The sequence below is a fragment of the Neoarius graeffei genome, chromosome 17 (genome assembly GCF_027579695.1).
Source record: "Neoarius graeffei isolate fNeoGra1 chromosome 17, fNeoGra1.pri, whole genome shotgun sequence".
NCBI lineage: Eukaryota > Metazoa > Chordata > Actinopteri > Siluriformes > Ariidae > Neoarius > Neoarius graeffei.
The window spans coordinates 8,492,563-8,514,248 of NC_083585.1; the positions used below are offsets into that span (position 1 = coordinate 8,492,563).

At 40.5% G+C, this 21,686-nt stretch overlaps 1 protein-coding gene across 2 annotated transcripts; it reads right to left on the reverse strand.

Moving 5' to 3' along the window:
* Positions 1-1,742: 1,742 nt before the first annotated feature.
* gdpd1 (glycerophosphodiester phosphodiesterase domain containing 1) lies at positions 1,743-19,904 on the reverse strand. 2 transcript variants are annotated; one of them, XM_060943674.1, is made up of 10 exons: positions 19,453-19,904; positions 17,025-17,067; positions 16,719-16,854; positions 16,506-16,551; positions 10,128-10,249; positions 9,652-9,741; positions 6,654-6,787; positions 3,469-3,528; positions 3,302-3,353; positions 1,744-3,187 (listed from the first exon to the last, which is right to left on the reverse strand). In XM_060943674.1, the coding sequence occupies exons 1-10, from the start codon at positions 19,586-19,588 to the stop codon at positions 3,053-3,055; spliced, it is 954 nt and encodes a 317-aa protein (XP_060799657.1). In that variant the 5' UTR covers positions 19,589-19,904; the 3' UTR covers positions 1,744-3,052. The 2 variants fall into 2 exon arrangements, with proteins under 2 accessions (XP_060799658.1, XP_060799657.1); XM_060943675.1 differs by lacking the exon at positions 17,025-17,067 and having other exon boundaries at positions 1,743-3,187; positions 19,453-19,605.
* Between the last annotated feature and the right edge of the window lie 1,782 nt (positions 19,905-21,686).

Below are 21,686 nucleotides of genomic sequence, written 5' to 3' on the forward strand. Positions count from 1 at the left end.
CCCCGGGGCTCGAACCCAGGACAGCGCTAACCACTACGCCACCGTGCCGCCCTCTAATTAAATACTAATTTGTATAATTTGTTTTTACAATTTTTTAAAAAACTTTGTATTCAGTCTACAACCGTCTAGGTGCTTGCCAATTTCCATGTAAATATCTTGAAAAATAGAAAGGTTATGAAGAAAAAACATTTGATCTCATTCGTTAGTGAGGCCCATTTTGGACCATGTGATCCTCATACAGAATATTACAGCAGTTTTCTAAACATTAAGCCATTTCTTCAATCTTTGATTTGTAATATCTCAAGAACGGATAAACATTTTAATTCTGTCAAAAGTATGTTGTTCTGCATTCAATTCTGAATTCAATACAAGACCAGTTTCAAGCAATTTGGACTGAATTTTCACCTGATATGCCTAATAAAAGAATAAACAGCAGGTTCACAAATGAAAAAGAAAAGAAAGCAGCCATTTAAAAAATATACTGTTTAAAATATATTCAGCATTGAGCTCATTGTTTGCTTCTAAATTTGACGGATATGTTCAGAAATTAAAAGATCACAAATAATCTTCAAGTGTTATATAATAGACACTGGCCTTACAATTATCCCTAAACTTCTTGCTATTGCTTCCAATACAGCTTTTATAAAGTTCTTTTCCTGGCATATTATCACGTTCATTAATGTGATTTAATATAACATGAGATTGCACTGCCATATCTAAAACCTATGGCTTTTAAATAAAATGTATTGTACATTTTGTATGATACACAAAATTGAAGAAAACTACAACAACCACCACCCAAGGCCCACAACCTATTAACACAAACACATATGATTTGACTTGGAATATAGAGCTGTTCATAATCCTCTGAATAAAACTGAGAGCAAATTATGAATTAACTCATTTGTGTACATTAACTACTTGCATGACTAACCTGAAAACTTTTAGCTTTGTTTGCATTCAGTCCACTCTGCCATTATTATTCTTTCAAGCCAAGCAATATTAGCCAGAGGATGTCCATACCTCCCACCCACCCACTGAAAGGGATCATCAAGAAGCTGCTCTTTTAAAAAGTATGAAAGCTTGCAAGTTTTAGGACGGTTGTATGAAACTACACACACTCCAGAAACATGCGGTAGGGCACAAACTTTGACTTGAAGGCACCCTCATTTCCACTTTACATTCATTTTATGAATTTGTATGGCTTTTCTTACGTATAGGAGACACTGAACTCCTGTTATCTAAGGACATTATTTAAATGTAAACCCAGGCCATGAAGTAACATACAAAATAGCCAACAGCATCATTATGCCCATCTGTATATGTACACACTAAAGGAATGTTCTAGCATTTTTTTAACCTAATCTCCAGCGTCCTTATCTGTATTGCATGAGCGATTACCCCAGACAGAAATTCTGACATGTTTCCTTGTACTGAAAAAGGAACAGAAAACCTCTTTTCTCTAAATTAATTTATAAAAGGAAGTCAAAAGTGCAAACAAACAAGCAAAAAAAAAAGTATTGAGCTTGTTGCAGAATATATTTTGGTAGAACCCTTTAATAAATTCTGCTGTCAAATTTATTGTAAATTAAGTGCTACATTTTATAGATGCTTCGACTTTTTCTGATGGGGATAATTTGTGCTTATTTGTTTTCCACTGTAAACACACACACATACATTATATATATATATATATATATATATATATATATATATATATATATATATATATATATATATATATATATATATAAAACTTATTATTGCACTGCTTTGGTACTGATTGTCACATCCTAAGATGATCACTGTTAATGTGTACGAGTTGTAGCTTTCAATGCATGTTATTCAGCAGCGTATTTGAAATGTTTACAGATTGATAGAATTCAACAACTGCCTTTTGAGTTACAGTGTGTACCAAATTAACGATTGCCTATGGTAGTTCTACTCACTATATGCTATACAGTGAACAGAGAGGAGGTTAACAAAACCCTGGAATATTCGTCTACTACATGTGATCAGAACACAGCTGAAAATCTAAGCAGGCAGTTATGCGTTTGGCCACTCCACTGTACTGTACTGAATGGAGTTTTTATTGCCTCTGAAAAAGCCACAGCAAAACCACTACCTCGTATCACTCAGGCAATTAAATACTTTCACAAGCTAGAGATAATAATGAACTGAGAAAGAAAGAGCTATTGCTTGAGATAATCCTGCAGTAATAAAATATCTTCAGCCACAGATTCGTGATAAGACATGCCTATAGACTAAAGCATTTTTTGTAAACATGAGACACACTACTTAGTGGTCGTCTGCTGCTAAGTAACGCATTGTATTACTGGCTGCATCCAGGTGATGAACTGCATGAAAGGCCCTCTGCTGGTACCCTACCATATGCTTGAATTGCCTTGCATTAGAATACTGGTTTTGCTCTTGTCAATTTCCCCTCACAGATCAGAAGAGTGTATCGATATCACTTTGGCCACTTGCAGCACAAAGGGCATAGAGTGTAGTGTTTTTTTAAACCAGAATGGTATGTCCTTTTGGATTATACAGTGATGATTATGAAAAGTATTTTGTTGCGCCCAGGTTCACATTCATAAGCAGTTTGAAATGTTAGGGTGAGTCAATGAGCCTGTATTAACATCAGTAGTAAACTCAGCCTCTGTAATTTATCACCATATGTCACGCTACTCCTGTAATATTTTTTCTCTAGGCTTTTTTTTTTAAATTAAAGTCCATATCTATACTAATGTAATAACAGATTTAAAACCAACTACATGTGTTCACATTTTTTTTTTTAAACACACAATAACTATCTGGCTCTGCTATGGAGAACGTGTGGTACCATTTTCCAAAAGAGATCCATTACGGCCTTATAACAATCATTCTTTTAAAAAGTGGTCAGCACACTCCTATCAGCCTCTTCTATTACTTCACACATGCAAATGCTGTTGTGTAAAAACAAGACTGCAGGATATTCTGGCCAGGCCACACAGAAAAGTGGAAAAATAGAGTAGAAAATTAATACAGTGAGCTGTTCTGCCTCCACAGGTCATTTGGATGCAGAAGGAATGTTATACTCCATGAACTCTTTGAGCTTGGTGGGGTAGTCAGTCATCACACCGGTGGCCCCAAGGGCAAAGGCACGTTTAAAGTCTTCCTCGTCATTCAGTACCCACACGTAGACCTGTGTTTATATATTTAAAAAAAGGGCCATCAGTTAAGTTCATGTCTGCATAACATCTCTTTGAATAAACTTGCTTGAGTTTTTTTTTCCTCCATTTCATCACAGAATGCTCACCTGTATTCCACGAGCTCTTAGATGATCAAACAGAGCTTTTCTCATGAGGAGGCTGATGAAGAAAATACAACCACACACAAAAAACAAAAAAAATCAACTAAAATTTCAGGTCATTAACCTAATGTAACAGGCAGGCTCTGTAAATATTTTGCTGAACTTGAACTTACGTGTCTGCCAGCCAAGTGATGAAGCGTTCAGTCCGTGTCATCTTCCTGGGGTCTCGGAGTCTAAATAGAAACATGGCCATTAACAGCAAGCCAAGTCTTCACATTTCATATTCCATGACTTAAAAGACAAATAAGAAGCAGTTCACTGTCATGGTCACACTGTCACTGGGCAGGGAGCACACCATGACTATTACCTTCTGTTACTGAACATCATTTAAACATCTGTGCTGTAATTCAAGTTCATCAGTAGAGGTTTAAAATTTCTGGGACTTTAGGTGTTCCTAGACAGAAATGGCACTTTTGCAAGAATTCACATTAAAAATTCAAGATAAAGATTTGAACTAACACCTGGGAAAATTTGGAACTCCTAAGGTTTTATGTACAACTCCAAATCATAAAAAGTTGGAACACTATGGGGGGGGGGGGGGGGGGGGGGGAGCAGTAATTTATAAAATTTACTTTGACATGGCATGGCTGTGGAAGAAAAGGCTGCCTGTCCCCAATACAGAATGTGTGGCAAGTTTTCAAACCAAAAATATGATGGCGATGACCCAGTACTGTTGCACACCTCAAGACCTGTTTGCAGGAAGAATAGGACAAAACACCTGAAACACTTAATTACTTGGTGTCTTCAGTCTGTAAATATCTTTTAAGTGTTGTGAGAAGGAATGGAAACATTACAAAGTGGTAAATGCTTTACTGTCCCAACTTTTTTTGAAATGTGTTGCAAGAATCAAAATTGAAACAAGTGTTTATTTTGGGAAAAACAAAAAACAATATAATTCATGAGATAATATATCAAATAATGTGCTATTGTATTGTTTTGAGTGCAATACAGGTCAAAGATTATTTATAGATCACTGTTTTCAGTTTTAATTTCAACGTACCACGGCTTGAAATTCGTGGTGGTCCGGTCGCCCGAGGCGACTTAATTTGTCATTTGGCAGGCAATTCCTGTCACTAGCCAGCCCGGCTGGCTAGTTGAAAATAAAAAATATATATGAAGCGAAGATTCAGACACACCGTCAACTAAAGCCGCCACATATTAAGTGCGTGCCGTGTCTGTGTTAATCGATGTGTTTATCGGCAGGACGGAAAATACCGAAGAATTCCGAATCATATCGTGTACGAGTCAGGCTGTTGGTTTTTTCACTACTGCGCATGCATATAACGCGTCTCGTTGAATATCGCGGTAATCACGTTATCAAATTCAATAGATGTGGCCACATTATCGCCCATTTAAACACGTGTTTTTGTTGTTGTTTACATCTACATCTGCCAAAGCTACGTTGCGATGTGGAATTTTCTGAAAGGTGTACAGAAACCACCAGAGACGGGGGCAAAGCGACCTCGGTCTGAAGAGGAGAAAAAGGCCACCGATAAAGCGTACGAGAAGGAGAAACGACAAAGGACTTATAAGCAAACGTGGGAGCAGGGTAGGCTTTGGCTGCGATACGATTTTTATGGAATAATTAATTTTTTTCAAGTTGATTCCTAGTCAATATGAAGCCCGTAATGCTTTCTCTCTCATAAATGGTTAAATACAGAAAGCATGCTGGACATATTTTGGGTGCTATAGTCATGATAGTAAGTATATTTGCTTTCAATACTCATACACCAAGTTGCCAAGTTTTCCAATATATTATTATTTGTTGATATTATATTATGGTGCTCTGTGCTGTTCTCATTTATGTATTTAACAACAGTATCAAAATACTCGGGTCTTGAAATAAATGCACATTAGTCATGAACAATGGTAACTACTCTCTTTTGCGTTATTTTTGACAGAAGTAAAATTCATACATGAACAAATTTTGGCGAGTTGATTTTCTGTTTGGCGAGTTACTTTGGAAGGTAACTAGTCCGGCTGGCTGGTGAAAAAATATATGAATTTCTAGGCCTGCATACCATTTCAACTTTTTCTGATTTAGAGTTGTAAACCCATACAACAGAGTGTTTTCTAATCAGAAATGTTTTCAAGTAAACCATTTGTAGGAAGCCAAGAACCCTTATTTATACTTCAGCCCTTTACACTCCCCGGCCACTTTAATAGGAACTTGTTCTTGATTCTAAGATCCCTGTTCTTGGCTGCAGAAGTGGAATCCAATGTGTTGTTCTGCTGTTGCAAGCTGAGATACTTTTCTGCTCACCACGGTTGTAAAGAGAGTAATTATATGAGTTAATATATCCTTCCTGGCAGCTTGAATCAATCTGTCCATTTTCCTCTGACCTCTCTTATCAACAAGGTGTTTGTTTCAACCCACAGAATTGTCGCTCACTCACTCAGTGTTTTTTTTTTTTTTGGCACCATTCTGTGTAATCTCTAGAGACTGTTGTGTGTGAAAACCCCAGAAGATCAGCAGTTTCTGAAATACTAGTCCATCTGCCTCAGTCCAACACCCATACCACAGTGAAGGTCACAGAGATCACAATTTTTCCCATTCTGATGTTTGAAGTGAACATTAACTGAAGCTCTTGATTTGTATCTGCATGATTTTATGCATTGTGCTGCTGTCAAGGGATTGACTGATTACAGAACAGCATCAAACAGCAGGTGGATGGATGTACCTAATAAAGTGGCCAGTGAGTGTATATGGCTTAGAAATCAGACAATGTGAAAAGCATTCCAGGTTGAAATAACAAGCCAAGAACCCAAAAAGAAATACCTTTTTCAAGGTATCTCATCTCATTATCTGTAGCCGCTTTATCCTGTTCTACAGGGTCGCAGGCAAGCTGGAGCCTATCCCAGCTGACTACGGGCGAAAGGCGGGGTACACCCTGGACAAGTCGCCAGGTCATCACAGGGCCGACACATAGACACAGACAACCATTCACACTCACATTCACACCTACGGTCAATTTAGAGTCACCAGTTAACCTAACCTGCATGTCTTTGGACTGTGGGGGAAACCGGAGCACCCGGAGGAAACCCACGCGGAGAACATGCAAACTCCGCACAGAAAGGCCCTCGCCGGCCACGGGGCTCGAACCCGGACCTTCTTGCTGTGAGGCGACAGTGCTAACCACTACACCACCGTGCTGCCCCCTTTTTCAAGGTATTTTATTATTATTATTTAGTAGTAAAATAATTTTAGTTAAACAAAAGTAAAAATAATCAAAATGTGAGAACAGAAATAGCATTAGCGTAGCTTTAAAATAAATAAATAAATTGACATGTTCCTCACTTGAAAGTAATAGAAGGCATGGGAATTTCCAAGAACTGCTCCTTAAGGGGTACAAAGGGCAGAAGGCCAGTGTAGAAAAGCCCCACGAGGAGCAGCACTCTGGGTAAACTGAACAGCAGTGGGATCCGAGGGTTCTACCACAGAAAGAAGAAAACAGAAATCTAAAGCTGTTATACTACAATATTGCAGTATGAAATATAAAAATAATACAGTGTAAAGCAGGGTCCAAAATATACTTTTGGTCTATCTGCCAATGGCTGGTGTACAGGGGTGGGGGAGATTACTAGCCAAAATATTTTATCCAGATTGACCTTTTAAAGGGAACTATAACAAGAGTTTATACTAATAACTATTATTATATAACACACAGGTGATTATAGGAAATTGTATAGGAAATTCAGACTATTTCTCAATAATCACCTCGAGCAACTCGGAAAAATGGTGGCCGATCGCTTTGTCACTGTAAGTGAGGAATAATTACAAATGATGAAAGAAAATGGTGTTCCTAAAAGCACTAAAGATGCTACGAAGTTTGGTCTAAAAGTATTTAAGGTAAGGTGGAATTGGGATTTATTTTATCAATTTCAAAACAAAGTATTTTATGCGAGTTGGCATAGAGAGTTGGCGTTATTACATTTGTGTGCTGCTATTGAAGTTTGAAATCCATTTTTTTAATATGATTTTTAAAATTATTTTTGAAATAATCACTTGTGTATTTATACTAAAACAATTATCTGCCTCAGGCTCAGTGAATAATAACCTCGACTTCATCTCAGTTATTATTCACTGAGCCTGTGGCGAATAACTTAATTATAATAACTGTAATAATATGAGCAGGTCCTGTTTGTCAAGTACATGGGGCAAACACTGAAGCTCAGTATATTGCCATTGATGTTATACAAAAGCAAATCTCTCCTCACCCCCTTATCTGTGAAACACCACTTTTCATTTTTGGTTGCTCTACTCCAGCAATGTGCTGCCACATATGTGCAGACTCTCTTCATGGCTAGTGCTTACAGTTAGATTTGGCTCGCCAAAAACTGCCATCAGTTCTCTTGTGTCGAGTTATGGTGATGGCAGACAGTGAGGATCAATCAAAGAATTGTGAAGTAGGGCTATTTCAGCAACCCTCCAATAGTGATGGACCTCTTTTATTTAATTTACCAATGTAGATTTTTTTACTCACATTTGGTGAGTAGAGGGTGCCAATTTTTGTACCCTGAAATAGTCATGTGAGAAGAAGGAAAGAAAGAAAGTAAGAAAGAAAACCCTCCTTCATTTCTATATAATCAGGGCCTAAATAACAACAATTGCGTGACAGTATAATTCTTGACACAAATATGAAGCCATCTGTTTAGCTGCTTAAACTGGGCCAAAATTGGGTCATGCAACAGGACAATGAACCCAAGCATACCAGCAAATCGACTTAGGCATGGCTTAAAAAAAAAAAAAAAAAAAAATGTTAGACTGGCCAGGCCAAAATCCAGACTTCAACCCCACTGAGGTTCTGTGGTGGGATCTTAAGAGAGCTGTGCATAAACTAATGCCCTCAAACATCAATGAACTGAATCAATGCTGGAAAGAAGAGTGGGACAGAATTTCTCCAAAATGGTGCGAGAGACTAATAAACCCCTACACAAAATATTTACTTCAAGTTATTGCTGCTAAAGGTGGTTGTAGCAGTGGGGGTGTGGTCGAGCATCAGCTATGAACAGCAAGGAGTCAGGTTGAACAAGCAGGTAATGTGATAAGTTACAGTACATCTGTGTCTAATTACTGTCCGTCTATTAATGTGCGTCTCTGTGTGCCTTTGAGGCCAAGTTTACATTAGACCGTATCTGTCTCGTTTTCTTCGCGGATGCACTGTCCGTTTACATTAAACCACCTGGAAACGCCGGGAAACGGGAATCCGCCAGCGTCCACGTATTCAATCCAGATCGTGTCAGCTCCGGTGCTGTGTAAACATTGAGAATACACGGATATGCTGTGCTGAGCTCTAGCTGGCGTCGTCATTGGACAACATCACTGTGACATCCACCTTCCTGATTCGCTGGCGTTGGTCATGTGACGCGACTGCTGAAAAACGGCGCGGACTTCCGCCTTGTATCACCTTTCATTAAAGAGTATAAAAGTATGAAAATACTGCAAATACTGATGCAAATACTGCCCATTGTGTAGTTATGATTGTCTTTAGGCTTGCCATCCTTCCACTTGCAAGTGGTAAGTGATATGCGCTGGATCACACACACAGCGGCTCAGTCCCGAATCACAGCTTGTGCACTTCACTCGCGCGCTCTGTGAGCTGCGCAGGGCCGGAGTGCGCACCCTCCAGAGGGCACTCGCTGTTCAGGGCGGAGTGATTTGGAGCGCAGGATGCCTGCGGAGCCGAGCGTATCCGTGTATTGGTGTTGCTGTGTGCACACTAATCGTTTTAAAAACGTTAATCTGATGATCCGCTGATACGGGCTAATGTAAACATGGGCTCAGATAGCCAGTCATATGAGACAGAGCTGTATTCTCTAACGCAGGGGTGTCCAAACTGATCCATAAAGGGCCGTGTGGCTGCAGGTTTTCATTCCAGCCATGCAGCAGCACACCTGATTTGGCTTATTCAATCAACTGACACACCCACCCTTTAATCAAGGGTGGGTGTGGCTGCAAGTATTTGACTGTGTGAAGACAGTTCAGTTGATTGAATGAGCCAAGTCAGGTGTGCTGCTGCATGGCTGGAATGAAAACCTGCAGCCACAAGGCCCTTTATGGATCAGGTTTGACACCCCTGCTCTAACGCATGTTGCATGGGTGATCGCGCGGTCACTGAAAAGTGAAAATAAAGGGAAATAAAATGCACATTGAACTGTCGCACTTGTCTCCCAGTTCCTCATTGCCTCAGCATAAAAGCTGTTACAGTGGTTTTACACAGAATTGAAAGAGGGTGTACTTTCTTTTTCCCACGACTGCATAAGAATAAAGTCGGCCTTATAACCACGGCTCTTACCTCTTTGTAGCATTTCTGAGCTATCTGGTTACTGGAGTTGCCCCATACAGTCAACTGCTCTCTATCATATTTAACGACCAGCTCGGAGACCTTCAGGAACAAGACAAGGAACATCATCTAGTCCAGGGGTGTCAAACCTGATCCATAAAGGGCCGTGTGTCTGCAGGTTTTCATTCCAGCCATGCAGCAGCACCCTGATTTGGCTTATTCAATCAACTGACACACCCACCCTTTAATCAAGGGTGGGTGTGGCTGCAAGTATTTGACTGTGTGAAGACAGTTCAGTTGATTGAATGAGCCAAGTCAGGTGTGCTGCTGCATGGCTGGAATGAAAACCTGCAGCCACACGGCCCTTTATGGATCAGGTTTGACACCCCTGATCTAGTCAATACCTGTTCTGAGTAGCTATTCATGAAAGCATGTCTTATCTGTGATGTTGCAAGAGTGGGTTGTGACTGCAGTGAGGTAGCACAGACCTTCCTGATGAGTGTGTCATCATTGACCTTGATGTCAATGTTAATGGGGGTCTTTGGGAAAGCCTCAAACACATCTCTCAGCAGAGGGATGCTTTTATCGCCACCTCCTTCGACAAAGCAGTCTGTATAGACATATGGAGCAAGTATTTGACATACAGACTAATATGGTACAATGTTCTCCAGAATTATTGGCCCCTTCATAAAATAAGCAAAGATTATAGACAGTAATTCAAGTTTTCCACTTAAACAATAAGAGAAACTATTTATCTAACAAAAAAAACATGATTAGAACTACTGTTTAAATAGAATTTTCTCTCAGAAATGTGTGAGAATTACCAACAACTCCAATATTCTAAAGAAATTGTCTAAATTTGTCCAAAATTGTGGAACCCCCCCAATAAACAAAAATAAATAAATAAAAAAAAAACCAAAGAAGAGGGAAAAAAAAAGAGAGAGAGATGGTTATTGACCAGCACAAATCTGGTAATGTACATAAACAAATAAACAAGGAGTTAAAAATACCATCACATTGACAGGGGGGAATGGGGGGGGGAAGAACCCACCCCACCTCACATGTCCAGATGAATTTGGAGGAGGTTCATTGTTGGCCATAGATGGAGCTTTCAACAAAATGATGACTCGAACATACAGAGAGGTTCATAAATACTTCAACACTGACAAAGTTCTTGTTATTTTAGCTGTCTACCACATTATACTGGAGTTGAAATTATATAATTAAGGGGAGTTCAAAATAGTGCAACTTTAATAAGAGGATTTACAAAATATACATTTTTAAGGCAAAGAAGTGGAATGTTGCAATGCCCAAGTCAATCACCCGACCTGAATCCAACAGAGCATGCATTTTACTTGCTGAAAGCAAAATTCCCCAAGAACATGAAGACAGTTGCAGTAAAGGCCAGGAAGAACATCACCAGAGAAAAAGCACAGGGGCAAAGACAGAGTTTTAATTTGGGCACCATGGCGAGCGTAGCGAGCCAAAAAAATTTTTTTTTATACTATTTTTGCGCGTAGCGTGCCGAAAATTTTTGCCGTATCATTTTTAGTGCAGCCCTTAAAGAATAATTATAATAATAATTATTCTTTATTAAATGTATGAGTTAAGCCATGTTTTTAAACATGAAAAGTAAAAAAAATCAAGTACTAGATATAATAGATTATGCTATATTTTGTAAGCCTAATTATGATCACAGCATCTATTTGGGCGCACATCTATTTCAATTCAACTTCCAATATAATTTGGTATAAATTAATTTGGGCATAAATGGGATAAAAATAATTTTTCACTTAAGTTTAAAAATAAGCTGGTACAAAGCAGATTACGTAAAAGTCTCACATAAAATATGTAATAAAAATCCATAGCGTACCTGGCAACTGTAAGGCAGCTGTTGCAGACGACAAGTCAATGACCTCGACCTTGTCAACAATATCGTCCTGATGTCTTCTGACTGTTCTGTTGTGTGATAAACCTCCCCATTCCCCTGCCTGTAGACTTAATAATGCCATCGATTATGTGTTTTCCATGAATATATGAACTGCTGTTCTTATTATGTGATTTACCAGTTGTCTTAGGTCTACCACGACCCGGCATGACGACCACTTGTCAATCTATACTATCAACAGTACCACAAACCAACAGCCACGTGTTATCATGAATCGTTGAGAATTTCACAACATAAACAAAGGAAGTATATTTTACGACATTCAGACGTCAGAGACTCAGACACGGTTTACGGTAATCGCTAGACGCATTTCATGTTCACTTCATGTTATGAAGCGGCTGAACAACAAATTGAAATATATATGCCAAAAAATGACATTTAACAATAATTTAAAAATATTTTGGGTTCTCCACCCTTATGAAACAGGATTTTTTCTTCTAATTTGGGCGATTTTCGTATGTTCTATTTTGGGCCTTTTGATAAGCCCGTAATTTGGGCGCTGTTATACGGTATGTAATTGGGGCTGTATTTGCCCTTGAAGCACCCAGTGTATAGACCCTTCCCACGTGACGTCACGACAAACGCAGCCGCCATTTTGGACATGAACTACCAGTAGTCTACCACAGCCAACAACGAGGAACGACGGCGAAGCATCGAAAGGAATATAGCCATCAAAGAAAGTTTTTACTTTCAGCAAGACATCCATCATGCCATTATATTGCTGTGCACCTGGATGTAGTAACCATCAACACACAAGGCAAGATTTATCATTTTATCGGATCCCGACAGATGCTGACCGACGGAGAAGATGGATGGTCTCTAAAATATTGGCAAAATGATGTTTATTGACATAGCAATCGTGTGTAACGGGAAGCATTTGCATATCCGAAGTGTTGTGTTTACATCAAAGATAAAATAAACCGATATGACAACGACTGCTGCTGCCAGGTTGGGGACACAAACTAGTAGAAAGGAAGTGTGCCAACAGACTTCCTTTGTGGTCGATTCTGCTTTAAGGTAAGATGCATTTAATTATTCGTCTGCTGTGGGTTTGGAATCGGTAGCCTGACCGAGTCGTTCATGTTTGTGGTGCCATTTGTTTGTTGACGCGTGTTGAAATGGAAGATTGGTTGACATGATTTCCAGTGATGCTTTGGTGCTGCTGTGGATCAGATGTGTTGAGTAGCCTGACTGTTTTTTTTTTTCTTGCGTGTGGTATCATTGTTGACGCGAGGTTGTTTTTTGAACATGCCAATGCAGACACGATTTCCCCTGATGAGTTATGACTTCAGACGCGATGCGTGTGTGGAGGTGTGGAGTCTGCGTGATATGTGCGCAAGATAGGCTTCTCATGTGTTTGGAGATCCGCGCTCTGAGACAAGCGCAAGCACCCCCCCCAGGGAAAAAAAGGGACCCCCCGAAAATATTGGCATAGTTCGAACACTGGGCTGGAGAAAGTAATGGCAAATAGTGAGTACACAAACCATAGAAGGTAAACTGTACACAGCGCCAGGGCAGTGTGATGGTATGTCTACTTTTAGATTGTGTTAGCTTATCAATGAACACACTCGTCACTCAACGAGTTTCACGTCTTTACGACGGATACTTAAATGTGTGTTAGGTATTATTGTTGCAGTCTAAGCAGTCATTGTAGCAGCTAGATGAGCGAGAACCGAAAGGGTCTGTGCCATAAACCGTTATTTCTTCATGTCCAAAATGGCGGTCGCGTTTACGAAGGTCACGTGAGTGAAAAGGGTCTATACTGATAATTATGGGTTCCGGACTTCAGACAGTCACTGAATGCAAAGGATTGGCAATTAAGTATTAAAAAATGCATTTAATTAACTTAGTTTGTCCAATCACGGTGGTGTAGTGGTTAGCGCTGTCGCCTCACAGCAAGAAGGTCCTGGGTTCGAGCCCCGGGGCCGGCGAGGGCCTTTCTGTGTGGAGTTTGCATGTTCTCCCCGTGTCCGCGTGGGTTTCCTCCGGGTGCTCCGGTTTCCCCCACAGTCCAAAGACATGCAGGTTAGGTTAACTGGTGACTCTAAATTGACCGTAGGTGTGAGTGTGAGTGTGAATGGTTGTCTGTGTCTATGTGTCAGCCCTGTGATGACCTGGCGACTTGTCCAGGGTGTACCCCGCCTTTCGCCCGTAGTCAGCTGGGATAGGCTCCAGCTTGCCTGCGACCCTGTAGAAGGATAAAGCGGCTAGAGATAATGAGAATGAGATGAGTTTGTCCAATTACTTTTGGTCCTTTAAAAAAAAAAAAAAAGGTGTGGGGGGGTGTTGTTTATATAAAAATACTCCTACTGATTCCTATATCGTTCACCCTATTTGGATGTAAATACCCTCAAATTAAAGTTGAAAGTCTTATTCATTGTTTCATTTAAACTCCTATACCCTGTGGTAGACAGCTAAAATAATAAAAGTCAATTTCCAAATATTTATGGACCTGACTGTATATGTTCTGAACTGAAGTATCCTGCCTACATCTGCCTGCATTCAAACTCCACTTCCCAGAATTCACAGCAACCTTCAAATATGGCCATCACAGACTACAACACCCACTCTGCACCTCACCACTCATGGTCTCCAGAGTTCTAATCATTTGCTCCTGTTCACAATCACCACAGCTCACTATTTAAGGCCTTCAACTTTCACAGTTCAATGTGAAGTATATGCTCAGCTCCTTGTGTCTGACTTTACCAAGCCTTTTGTTAATTTTCTGCTGATTCTGGTTTTGGCCTTGCTTGTACTTTGGATTTTGCTCTTTTGTCTTTGCCTACGATTACCTGTTTGGACCATTGCCTGTTTTTCTGATTGTGCCATTTACCTCATTATTATGATTTGTCTGCCAGTTTGTCTGAATAAACTGTCTATTGGTTTTTAAATCCATCTGTTTCCTGCATTCCTGACATGAAGCAACAAGTCCACATGCACAAACCGAAGCATAGAAAGCAGCTCAAAATATTATGCACATTCTACAAGTGTCTCCAACCTCTTTAAACATTATACATTATAGGAAGAGACTCAGTGCTTATTCTCTTCAGGACAGGCCTAAAAAAATATTGATCTTTTGGTGCTTTGTAGTAAAAATTTTTCAGGATCTAAAAAGCTGTGTTTTGAGCAAAAACGGTGTACTAAATCTGCTTATGAAGGGTGGTAATAATGCTGGGTGGTGTAGTTAATTTTGTACAAGTAAAAAAAAAAAAAAAAAGGTCCTTTGTAAGATAATAGATTAGCAGCGCTTGAAACTAACAGTGTCCCGACGTCCCGGGGACCATAAAAAATGTCATCGGGACACAAAATTATAATATCTGGGACAATCCTGGGACAATAGAAAAAAAATAGATCTAGAAAGAAAGTTCTACATTAATATTATTTACAAAGCCGTAACACATACGTAGACATTCACCTAATTTGTCAATTTTAATTTTAAAACGTTAACAGCGAAAAATACATAGTAGCTACACTTTCGATGCACCTGCATCCGTAGGCTACAGAGCAGCGCATTCTGTTCTAGAATCTTCGGCCGGAGTCCGCATTATATGGACTTGGAATGGAATTGCTAGCGCACACGCTGCGCTGACTCTTGCCAGAACAAAAATGCTTAAGTGGTTGAAGCGGACCGACCGCGGGGAAGAAACTGAAAGCCCAGACATAACGTCTCCGGGACCTTCAGGATCCAAAGTGTCATCGCCTGGTCTGCAGGCAACGCTAGCAACTGAATGAACTTAATGAACACTGTTAGACACGTTATAAAATACAACAGGAATGATGTGGATGATATTGACGGAAGATACCGTTCAACAGAATAAGTGAGTTTTCTTGGTGTCTTTCTAGTTCAGAAAGTTTAGTCAGTCAGCAGCACAACTAGGCTCGGACCTGGCACTATGTTGATGTTGCTAACATTTGCACCCACGTTTCGGCAGCGAAAGTTCATAAAATGGATAACGGAAAGTTCATAAAAATGGAGAACGGAAAGTTCATAAAAATGGATAACGGTAATGCATAACGGAAAGTTCATGAAAATGGATAACGGTAATGAATAATGGAAAGTTCATAAAAATGGATAACGGTAATGAATAATGGAAAGTTCATAAAAATGGATAACGGTAATGGTGAAAATTATAAGTTGGCCTTATAAGTGCCAACAGATATTCAAGGTATAAGTAGATGAAATGAACATAAAAGGGGTCTTATTTTCAACTAAAGTGTACTGCAGATGTAGGGAGTTGAAACATTTTCTGAATGAGCTAGTTGGCCCCTTTAAATAAACGGGTATCTATTCATACAGTGAGATCGCCAAAGTTTAATAAACTGAAAATGCAATAACTGTAATTTTGAAGTAGATGATGTATAGGACATGTGTCGCTTGTGTCTTGTGACTTATTGTAAAAATGATATAAAGGGTTCAAAATCGCATAGTTACAAATATAATAGTAACTTCATATGATAATATTAACCACTGGTTATTTCAGAGAGGAAAAAAATGGGGACACTATTGCTTCCATTCGGGACAATACAACATAGAATTCGGGACCACTGGGGTACACAAAGAAAAAAAGTTAATTTCGAGCCCTGGATTAGTACCAATGCACTATAAACACATGCATATCTAAGCCAGTCACACTAACGCATAACACACTAACACATTCTTCCTCATGTCGTCTGAGGGAGTTTTTCCTTGCCACCGTCGCCACAAGCTTGCTCATTGGGGATAGATTAGGGATAAAATTAGCTCATATTTTAAGTCGTTCAAATTCTGTGAAGCTGCTTTGCGACAATGTTGATTGTTAAAATCACTATACAAATAAACTTGACTTGACTTAATGCACATGTAAGTGGGCTGTTACATATCATACTCAGCTGAGACCACAGGAGGATTAAAACAGTTGCTGAAATCCAGAACACTCACCTCGCTTGAAAGTCACACCAAGTTTACACAAGTAAGGTGGAAGATCCTGAAGGAAAAAGTCAGATACACACAGATATACAACATATTGCAGTCTTACACATAAGCACATATCTATTATAAAATACAAAAAAATATCAACGCAAGATTTTAGTTGCAATATTCACAGTAAGACAGATGATATAAGTACAGGATAGAACCCAGGGTTCCACTCACAGCATACGCAACATCCGAAATGCTGGCACTAACTCCAGTTGATCTCTTCAGGTTGGAGTCATGTAACACCACCACCTGCTCATCTTTGGTCAAATGACAATCCAGCTCCAGCATGTCGGTGCCAAGCTGTACAGCACTGTGGAGGAGGAAGAAGAGGGGAGATACAGGAGGAATGGAAAATGGGAATGCATGGTTCATCTACTCAGAAAAGGGAGGTATGATAGAAGAAAGGAGCCTTGAAGATCATGAAAAGCTGTTCTTAAATATGCATGCAACCAGTGACTTTCGAGTGATGAGAAAACGCACTGCCTGAAGGCTGCCATCGTGTTCTCCAGGTTCTCACCTGCACCTGTGGGCAACGACACAAGACCATGAGAAATGAAGTGAGTAGGAGGTTTTTTTTTTTTTAATTTATTACACACACAGTACTGTGTAAAAGTCCAAGCCCCCCCCCCCCCCTTTTTTTTTAAAAGTACAAACTTTGTTATAGATTTCTATTGTATGACTTCTATATTATCCAGTCAGTCCAAAAACATTTTAGGGAATTCCAAATATTAGTTTTCTAGCACACAATTAAATGTTACAGAAAAATGTTTGTCAGCCAGTAAAGAAAGCAGCATATTACACAGACCACTTTTCAGATTAGAAAAGAAACCATAATGAAGGCTACTGGGTTTTGGTGAAAAATGAAGAAGCGAGTGTGACCAGGGGTGCAGATCCAATGTCAGGATTGTGGGGGGGGGGGGGGGGGGGGGGGGGGGGAGTGATTTTTTTTTTTTTGCCCATATGCAACTCGTACCATGCAGAGATGGAATGCAGAGTCAGAAATATATATTTGTCAAACATTATTTGTTCCACCATTTCTATCTAAAATGTGAAGAATGTGAAGTCTGAAAATACATTTGTTTGTACAATTTTGAATAATTTAGGGGATTTTTTTTCATCTGCACCCATGAGTGTGACAGTCAAAGTGTCCAGAAGAACTGTGGCTGGTTCTGTAAGATGCTCGGTAAAACCTACAGCTCATTTCCTTATTAAACTGCACTCACTGGACCTGAGACTAGTATTTTTTTTTTAAAGCAAGGGTCGTCTCACCAAATACTGACTTTGTTTCGTTAATTGCTGTTTACTGTTCTTTATACGATTTTTTAAAGGTCCCATGGCATGGTGGTTTGTTGATGCTTTAAACGGGCTCGTGGAGGCTTCTGGATGTTATATCCGCAGCCTTTCTCGAAATGAACCCTCGGCACATAAATATAGCCTCCTGGGAGAAAGCCCCATTTCAGCGCTTTTCCCAGTGCGTCGTTTTGCTAATGAGAAGCAGGAGGCGGGGAAGGGTAGAGGGTGGAGGCGGGGAAGGGTAGAGGGTGGGGGCGGGCCATGGGGGGATGGGCTTGACCAAGCTGCGCGCACACGTACTCGCTGCTATCAGCGCCTGTAGCCACGCTGCTAAGACAAAACCCCGTTCTCCCTCGGACTCCTTTCGTAAACTCAATGTGACACAGAGAACAGAGAGTGAGAGTGTTCGGAGTGGTAGTTTACGAACGTATAATACCCTAGGCTTGAACACGCACTCCATAACCAAAGAGGATAGAAGCAGCAACTACAACAACATAGCGCTTATCCAACAGAAGACATGCATTGCGGAGCAATAGTCAAACATAAGCTCATAAGTTACAGTCAATATCCAGACTAAACTCAGTTTAACAGAGCATGCTGCATGCTCTTTAGTTTTGTAGCGCAGATTACCTGGCTAACTGCAGGAAGCGGTTAGCTGCACAGCTAATGTAGCCATTGCTAGGCTAACGCACCGATTTTAAATCACGGCAAAACGACTTAACAGTTATACACTTACTTGTTTGGTGTTTGTGGCTGATGCGGCAGGGATGCTTGGTACGGACCCAGGCTTCAGTGACAGTTGATGTGCAAAACCTGCCCTGTACTGTCCCAAGTTGTGGAAACATTCCTCAGGAAAATGCTTCCGACAAACATACACCGTCTTAGGTAGACTTGACGGCGTATTATTGAAGTAAATAAAATTAAGCCACTGCGTCTTCAGGGGCTCTCCCGTCGGCAGTAAAAACAGACTCTTTTCTGTGTTGTCACATCCATGTACAGCGCAATTTCCATGTTTCGCTCGCTTAGGTGATGCCATGTTGTTGTGCCCTCCCTCTATGGTCTCCTCACTACAACTCGGCGGGGCAATCCATACAGTGGGTGGGAATCCAGAGGGGGGGCGTGGGGATCATCTCCCTTGCTGACGTAGTAAAGGGAAGAGCTTATCAACGCGCCGTTTTGACGCGCCATTCTCAAATGTTGGGCATAGTTTGGTTTACACATTATGAAATTTCTAGCCATTGGGGTGACTTAAGAAGGTCAGAGGAACTCATTTTAACGTTAAAAAACCTCAGAAAGTGAAAATTTCATGCCATGGAACCTTTAAAATGCAGAAACGTTGGATTCCATTATGTTTGAAGGCATCTTTGCGCTACAGTATTTCTTTGCGTGTGCCTAAGACTTTTGCACAGAACTGTTTGTTTTATTCCACATTTTTAACTGGATAAGGATTATTTTCGCCAGAATGACTTCAAATATCAGGGCGCGCGCGCATATACATATGAATGAATGAGAGAGAGAGAGAGAGAGAGAGAGAGAGAGAGAGGAGATTGATTTACAGAACAGACATTTAAGAAAATAAAATGTATAATAATATGAAACCTGAGCGCGGACTCACCGCCGCGGTGTGAGATGTGATGGCCCCGGAACATCTCCCGCTTCCTGCGGTGAAGTAAAGAAGGACATTTCAGCAGCAAAGCGGATGTGAGCACATAGCCTGTAACCGTGGATAAAACATACACCGCAGCGCCCATCGCTATAATCAGGAATAAACCGGCTACAAATCGGTCAACACAGCGCGTGACAGAGAACCAAGGCTTCCCTCAGCCTGCTCCGGGCTTCCTGTTAGCTCAGAGGCTAAACACCAGCCGGCAAACAGCGCGCGCGCTCTCGCTGTCTGTCACGGTTTTACACCAAACAAAACACGTCCGATATATAATTCGCAACAGTTCCTAATTTTTCAACCAGTAAATCCTTTCTTTAGTTTTAGCCATTAATCCATTCAGAGTTTCCTCATCTACACGCAACAGAAAACTACCCGCTGTCACTTCAGGTTCCCTCAGGTCTCAGCTCAGTGTTGTCATCTACGCGCGTTCGGATTGGATGGACAGAAATGGCACTCATGTCACTGATTGGCTGAAACGTTTCACGGGGCACCAGCCAATCAGCAGTGGAGATTTTAAGCCTCTTAATCGGGATAATACATTTATCCTCCCTTTATTGTGTGAGGATGAATAAAGTTAATCTGTGTAGCGCGTTTAGGTTCAGAATATAATTTAAAAAACACGTTGAGAACATATACATGGCACGGTGGTGTAGTGGTTAGCGCCGTCGCCTCACAGCAAGAAGGTCCTGGGTTCGAGCCCTGTGGCCGGCGAGGGCCTTTCTGTGCGGAGTTTGCATGTTGTCTGCGTGGGTTTCCTCCGGGTGCTCCGGTTTCCCCCACAGTCCAAAGACATGCAGGTTGGGTTAACTGGTGACTCTAAATTGACCGTAGGTGTGAATGGTTGTCTATGTGTCAGCTCTGGAACTATTGACGCCAACACCATGGGGACCCCCTTGTTCCAATTTTTTAACAGGTTGAGGTGGTATATTTATAGTGCCCCACTCCATCCATTCACCTAACCTCATAGTCAATGTCCCCAATTCGCTGTGTGACCTCAAAAGGCCCTTACCACTTGGCGACCAATTTTGAGCTCGAAGTGGGAAATAGTACAAATACTTTATCTCTTGGTGTGAACACTTTAAGGCGGATGCCCCTGTTGTATTCCAGCTTGCCTGCGATCCTGTAGAGATCTAGAGATAATGAGATGAGATGGCCAGTTCATGTTACAGGTTTTTTCTTCTGGCTTATAAATATAACATTGTTTAAAAATGTTTGTTAAAAATGTGGGTGTGTCCCTGCATGAGGATGAAGCTTGTTTCATTCCTTCTTGAGAATGAAACTGTTTTGTTTAGTCAGGTTTTGGGTAAGCTGACATTTTTCTATCGCTGTACCAGCATTGTGTGTTCATACAGTTCATATGTCACAAGTTTTGATAATAAATAAAAATTAAACATGTTGGCCTAGGGATTTTATTTTTGTCCCGAGTCTCCCAACATACAATGTCTTACAAAAGTATTCATTCCCCTTGGTGTTTATCCTGTTTTGTTGTATTACAAGCTGGAATTAAAATGGATTTTTGGAGGGTTAGCACCATTTGATTTACACAACATGCCTACCACTTTAAAGGTGCAAACTTTTTTTATTATGACACAAACAATAATTAAGATGAAAAAACAGAAATGTGGAGTGTGCACAGGTATTCACCCCCTTCTGTATGAAACCCGTAAATAAGAGCTGGTCCAACCAATTCACTTCAGAAGTCACATAATAAGTTGATTAAGATCCACTTGTGTGCAATCAAAGTGTCACATAATCTGTCACATGATGTCTGGATAAATCAACCTGTTCTGGAAGGACCCTGACTCTGCAACACGACTAAGCAAGCAAAATGAGAACAAAGGAGCACTCTAAATATATCAGAGAAAAACCTGTATGGATCAGGGTTGGGTTATAAAAAAAATCCCAAACTTTGAATATCCCGCAGAGCACCATTAAATCCATTATAGCAAAATGGAAAGAATATGGCAGTACTACAAACTTGACAAGAGAGGGCCGCTCACCAAAACTCACAGACCGGGCAAGGAGGGCATTAATCAGAGATGCAACAAAGACACCAAAGATAACACTGAAGGAGCTGCAAAGATCCACAGCAGAGATGGGAGAATCTGTCCATAGGACTATTTTAAGCCATACACTCTGAGTGGGACTTTATGGAAGAGTGGCCAGAAAAAAGTAATTGCTTAAGA